The sequence below is a fragment of the Pongo pygmaeus genome, chromosome 18 (assembly GCF_028885625.2).
Source record: "Pongo pygmaeus isolate AG05252 chromosome 18, NHGRI_mPonPyg2-v2.0_pri, whole genome shotgun sequence".
Lineage (NCBI taxonomy): Eukaryota > Metazoa > Chordata > Mammalia > Primates > Hominidae > Pongo > Pongo pygmaeus.
In genome coordinates, this window is record NC_072391.2 from 24005557 (window position 1) to 24012238 (window position 6682).

At 46.0% G+C, this 6682-nt stretch overlaps 1 protein-coding gene across 1 annotated transcript in view; it reads right to left on the minus strand.

Annotated features, from left to right (window-relative positions):
- LOC129016287 (myosin-11-like) overlaps window positions 1–6339 on the minus strand; it is a 62113-nt gene extending 55774 nt beyond the window's left edge. The window contains 2 exon segments of the mRNA XM_054455565.2: window positions 3436–3534; window positions 6281–6339. Coding sequence (XP_054311540.2) covers window positions 3436–3466 — 31 coding nt within the window. The 5' untranslated portion in view covers window positions 3467–3534; window positions 6281–6339.
- Window positions 6340–6682: the final 343 nt, after the last annotated feature.

Genomic DNA, 6682 nt, shown 5'->3' on the forward strand with positions numbered 1-6682 from the left:
ACAGGCCATAGACCAGTACTGGTCCATGTTAGGAACCAGGCCACACAGCAGGAGGTGAGCAGCAGGTGAGCAGTAGGTGAGCGAGTGAAGCTTTATGCATTATTTGCAGCTGCTGCCCATCGCTTGCATCACTGTCTGAGCTCCACTTCCCATCAGATCAGTAGCAGCATTAGATTCTCATAGGAGCACAAACCCTATTGTGAACTGCACATACCCCCTCCTTATAAGACTCTAATGCCTAATAATCTGTCACTGTCCCCCATCACCCCCCGATGGGACTGCAGGAAAACAAGCTCCCAATGATTCTACATTATGGTGAGTAGTATAATCATTTCATTATGTATTACAATGTAATAATAATGTGCACAGTAAATGTAATACACTTGAATCATCCCCACATCATCCCCCACACCCTGCCCGCCCAATCTGTGGAAAAATTTTCTTCCAGGAAACCAGTCCTCAGCGCCAAAAGTAACAGGCGCTTTTGGCCTATTGGAAGACCAGAGGCAAAGCACAATCGTCGTAATAGGCAATTTCTGGATATGTCAAGTTTCGATAGTACCTAGTGACTTCCTGCTATGGTAGGCAAAAATGCTGCTTTCTTATACTACCTTTCCTTTCCCCCAGCTATTTTTTTTTGACTGGGAGTTTCACCTTTGCCCAGGTTGGAGTACAGTGGTGCAATATTGGCTGCTCACGGCAACCTCTGCCTCCCGGGTTCAAACAATTCTCCTGCCTCTCGAGTAGCTGGGATTACAGGCACCCACCACCATGCCCAGGTAATTTGTTGTATTTTTAGTAGAGACAGGGTTTCACCATGTTGGCTAGGCTAGTCTCGATCTCCTGACATCAGGTGATCCACCCGCCTCAGCCTCCCAAAGTGCTGGGATTACAGGTGTGAGCCACCGTGCCCAGCCACCCCCAGCTATTTTTAGTTGAATCAATATATAAGGCTCATATCACAGGTTGGCAAATCTGGTCCCCTGTTGTTTTTGTAAATAAAGTTTTATTGAAACACAGCTGCTCTGATGTCCTTGTTTATTTCTCATGGCTGCTTTCTCACTAGGCAACAGAGTTGAGTAGTTGCAACAGAGGCCATCTGGTTCTTAAAGTCTAAAACGTTTACTACTGACCCTTTAGTGAAAAGTTTGCCAACTCCCTTTTTATTATGACATTAATTAGATATGCTCTGTAAAACTGTATCCTATGATTACATTTCCTTTGTTGTTGTTCAGCTTCTCCTCCACCCCCAGCTTTATAATTGCCTTTCTTTCTCCTGCACCATTTGCTTTTATTATACCCTCCAATACATCAAGGATCCTCTTCCAGGTCAATCTTTAATTAGGCTGGATTCGGTTATACTTTTGGAGAGACATCAGCAAGATATTTTTCTTTTAAAATAAAGGTCTTTTATGGGTCAAGTCACTTGGAAGTTGCTTGATAAACTCGAGGTTAAATTGACCGAAGACATCAGTTAACTCAAACTTTTGGATTAATTTGAAATGCCTGATTCAAGTCACGAGGATTGAGGTCTTTGCCAAGACTTCATTATCCCGAGTTTGGATGCATTTAGGAATATTTGGTTCTCTCTAAAAGCCTAACATCTTTCCAGTTCTATCATCTAGAATACAAAGGGCCCCTGGGAATTTAGTTGTGAGCCCTATACTTGCCCATTTCTGGAAGACCAGAGGCAAAGCACAAAACTGGAACCCAAGGTACCAGACAACCAAACTGTTTTCTTTGGTGCCAAATAAAAGGAAAAGGAAAGTGAACATTTTTCCCTGGCCCATTCCACAGGGTCCTGCACTGTAACTGCTAATATATCATGTTTGCTGGTACATAAAAAATCCATTCAGTATTCTCCCTTTACCAAAAATTGCTCCACCTCACATCCTATGTTCCTGAAAGCCAGCCAGTAAGGAAACTTATTTTTATTTTTTGAGACAGAGTCTCACTCTGTTGCCTAGGCTGGAGTGCAGTGGTGCTATGTCAGCTCACTGCAACCTCCACCTTCTAGGTTCAAGCGATTCTCCTGCCTCAGCCTCCCGAGTAGCTGGGATTACAGGTGCCAGCCACCACACCTGGCTAATTTTTGTATTTTGGGGAGACAGGGTTTCACTATCTTGGCCAAGCTGGTCTCAAACTCCTGACCTCAGGTAATCTGCCCGCCTCTGCCTCCCAAAGTGTGGGATTACAGGCAAGAGCCACTTCGCCCCACCCTGGAAATTTAAATAATGGATAATGCCACCCCCTAGTAGCTGAGCTCTACAATACACTCCGACGCAGTGAAGTTCTGAGCTCACACAGATCCTTTTGGTTACTGTCTTAACCAAAATAACTAACCTTGGGCCACAAAAGAGATGGAAAGCAAAGTCTGTATTGTTCCTATAAAATTTCAGACTTAAAACTTATTACTAACATGTAGACTCTACTATGCACAGATAGTCACTGATCCATTCCTTTTTTAAGCTATGTGATTTGTATATATTTTTAAGAGTTAGTAAACAACTGCATGTCCAGAACTCATAACTTCCTACTGGAGTTTGGTATACAGTGTATTGTATTTACATAAAAAAACATTTTTCCCTACAACAGAGGTCAGCAAACTTCTGCACACTGCCTGTTTTTGTAAATAAAGTTTTATTGTAACACAGTGGTGCATCTGCACTCATTGATTTATGTGTTGCCTGTGTTGATTGGTTTATGTGCTGCCTGTGCTCATTGGTTTATATGTTGTCTGTGTTCATTGGTTTATGTGTTGCCTGTACTCATTAGTTTATGTGTTGCCTGAGCTCACTGGTTTAGGTGTTGCCTGCGCTCACTGGTTTATGTGTTGCCTGTGCTCGTTGGTTTATGTATTGCCTGTGGCTGCTTTTGTATTACAATGGCAGAGTTGAATAGCTGTGACAGAAGCCACCTGGCCTGCAAAGCCTGAAGATTTACTATCTGGCCTTTTACAGAAAAAGTTTTGACCCCTGTTCTATAAAATCACTGGCAAAACATGTATAATGAAAAATGCTTAGTCCCGCTGCCCCTGCAAATTCCTTATAAAACCAGAATGCATCTTTATATTTGCAAGTTTTATAAATTGGCAAGTAAGGCAAATGTCTTTCTCCCTTTCCTTGAAGGCATAGATTGTGTCTAGTTGGACTTGACGCTCTCTGGTCTAATTAGACATGAATCATTAATGATCTAATGTCTAATTGGAGTTGATGGCTACTATGTCACATAGTAGGTGCTCAGTAAATGAGAATGACTGAACACAAGCCACACTCACTCACTGGGAGGAGATGAAGAACTGCTCATATGTCACTCACAGACATGTTCCTTTCTGGCAGGATCTGAGACTGTTTTAATAGCCAATCCCTTAACCCCGGATTCTGATGAAAGGGAAGGTTCAAGCCACCCAATCACATGTCATTGCTAGTCACTTACTTCTCATCTTCTCCTTGGCTGCAGCAATCATGTAGTAAAAGATGTGGAATGTCCTCTCATCTCTGGCTTGGCGAATTGCCCGTGATTTTTCTAGCAGATCTGGTTTGGAGGGAGTTAGGGATTCTGGGGATACTGCGGGTGTTCCTCTGGTCTTCCACCTCCATCCCTGTCACACCCAATTCACACGGGATGACTTTCCAGTTCTGCCCCTGGGATCGGTAACATCTAACTTTGACCATCGCCCCTGTGGACAAATGGAACCACTGGGTGCTGCCAGCAGACTTCAGATGCAAAAAGAAGGGAGGGGAATAGAGTGAAAAGAAAAAGCATAAAAAGTCTCCAGGAAGATGGTAATGGTAATGAGATGTTCCCCTAACAGCCATCACCAGCAAATTTTCTTTAAAATGAGCTGTCTTCAGACATTACAGAATACAAATAATGACACCCTCTATGATCCTATGATTTATGATTCATTCCTATGTGAAACGATTGATATAAATTGTCTCACTGAAGCCTCACAAAGTATGCTAGGAAGTAAATACAACTATTATCGGTGTTTTCAATAAGGGGAAACTGAGGCTCAGAGGAGAGAAGTCCTTTCTCAAGATCATACAGCTAGCAAGTGGCAAAGCTGTCTTCCATGTTCTCTGTTCCAAGAGTGGGGTCTGATGGGACGGAGGGGAGAGAGACCGTAAACACGCCACACTGATTAATTTCAGGAGAGCTGCTCCGCCATGGGGGGTGGCAGGAAGGAGAGTAGAGGTGAGGGCAGGTGAGGCTGGCATGGAGATCACAGGGGCCGGGGTGATGGGAGAGGGCAGCTGGGAGGCTGGGCTACTGTACTGGGTGGATTTCCACAGCACTAAGCGTGATGGTGCGGGATGATGGGGCTAGATCAGCAGACCTTGTCTTCTTCAAGTCCTAAAGCCAGCTAGCAGTGCCTGGGCTACCACAGCCCATGTCCAATCTGGAAAGCACTGATTTTCAGACTTTCTCATGGTGTACACGGGTATACACACACACACACACACACACACACACACACACACACGTTTGAGCCAGAGTCTCGCTCTGTCACCCAGGCTGGAGGGCAGTGTGTGATCTTGGCTCACTGCAACCTCTGCCTCCTGGGTTCAAGCGATTCTCCTGCCTCAGCCTCCTGAGTAGCTGGGACTATAGGTGCATGCCACCACGCCTGGCTAATTTTTGTATTTTAGTAGAGATGGGGTTTCACCCTGTTAGCCAGGCTGGTCTTGAACCCATGACCTAAAGTGATCTGCCTGCCTTGGCCTCCTAAAGTGCTAGGATTACAGGTGCATGCCACCATGCCTGGCTAATTTTTGTGTTTTTAGTAGACAGGGTTTCACCATATTGGCCAGGTGGTCTTGAACTCCTGATCTCAAGTGGTCTGCCCGCCTTGGCCTCCCAAAGTGCTGGGATTACAGGCGTGAGCCACCGTGCCTGGCTGAGATGTGTGTTTCTAAGGAGCTCCCAAGTGATGCTGATGCTGCTGGTTTGGAAACATACTTTGAGAACCACTGATCTAAAAGGAAGGCTGAGGACAGAAGGTCGGGGCTATGCCTGGGGCTTGCTCTAAACAAAGGAAATGGATTGCTGAGAGGTGTGTGCAGGGCTGCAGGACAAGAGGGCCCTGGCTCTGGACTTGACCGAAGCCTGGCAGCCCTCCCACCTGCAGGATGGGAATCCTGGCTGGTTTGGGCAGATTAAAGTAGAAACGTAGAAAACATTAAGTTAACACAATAGCCACCACCTATGAGATGCTCACTTTGGGCCCAGCACCATACCAAGGGCTGTGCATATTATTATGCATATTATTTCATTTAACCACTGCACCAGCTCCAGAAAGTAGGTGCAATCACCCCCATTTTACTGAGGCAAAACTGAGGCCCAGAGAGCTTCAGTGATTTTCCCAAATCCCCACAGCTTAGACAAGTACAGTGGAGAGGAGGCCACTCCACAACACACCCTCTTATCCAGGGCACATAACGTGGACAAATGGGACCACTAAGTGCTGCTAGAGGACCTCAGGTGCAGAAAGAAGCTAAGTCAGCCCCCTAGGTCCTATTCATTGCCAAGCACGTGTTCCACAGGAAGCTGTGAACATGCGACACCCTTGAGCCCTAGGGCCGCCTGCAAATCTCCTGAGGCTGATCAGTCACTGAACTCTAGACCTGGTTGTTCCCCCACATCCAGAAATTTCTAACTTGGCTCCACTTCACCACTCAGATTCATGAAAGAGACGCTCTACTTGTTCCTTGCGATATCAGCATTCTTCTGGGTAAACTCTGTTTTCATCAATTTCCTACCTAAGAAGTGGAGCCGATCACAGACCAACTCTTTAAGAGGACAACAGGTCCAGAATTTGGCCTCGGACAATGGCTGGATAAGGATGAAGTGAAGATCATACAACAGACACTACGTAGCCAGCCCTTACTCTGCACCTTGCATGCTGCCTAGAGCTTTATATGAGTTCATTCACTCTATTCTCACATTTCTATGAGGCAGGTACCATTCATTATCATCCCCATTTTGCTGATGAGGCACAGAGAGGTGAAGTAACCAACCCAAGGTCACTCAGCTAAGGGACAGATCATTTGAGCATTACATGCAGGCTTAGGCTGCTTGTTTAGGGTTCAAACCAGGGGTCCGGTCCACACGTGTATAACCACTGCACCACAATGCCTGCTGTTAAGGGGAGATTTGTTCTGGAAGAAACCTAAGAGGCTGGGAAGACAGGGGTGGCTCTTGGACTCTCCCAGCCTCTGGGCAGGAGATTGGTAGGGGGCAGGGGTACCCGTTTGGCCCAGACTCAGGAAAAGGATACAGGTCTCAATGTTGGCTCCCACGATGTAACCCGTGACGTCGAAGTTGATGCGGATGAATTTGCCCTGCCAACAGGAAAACACAGTTCAGGCTTTGCTGCCCAGCTTCAGCCTTTAACCCCACGCTGTGGGCAAGCAGGAGGGAGATGTTACAGAGGACGTGGGGGTGGGGTGAGGAGATTCTTGCAAATGCTCAGAACCCCACAGGTCAACTTGTCAGGCGGAAGCAACATCTGATCAGCTGAAACCACCCCAGGCCTGACAGCAACAGAATGTGTAAAACATGTTCACAGATCAATTTCATTTGGCTCTTGCAATGACCATAGTCCATCATGGCTATCCCCATTTAAAAAATTTTATTTATTTATTAGAGACAAGGTCCTGCTCTGACACCCAGGCTGGAG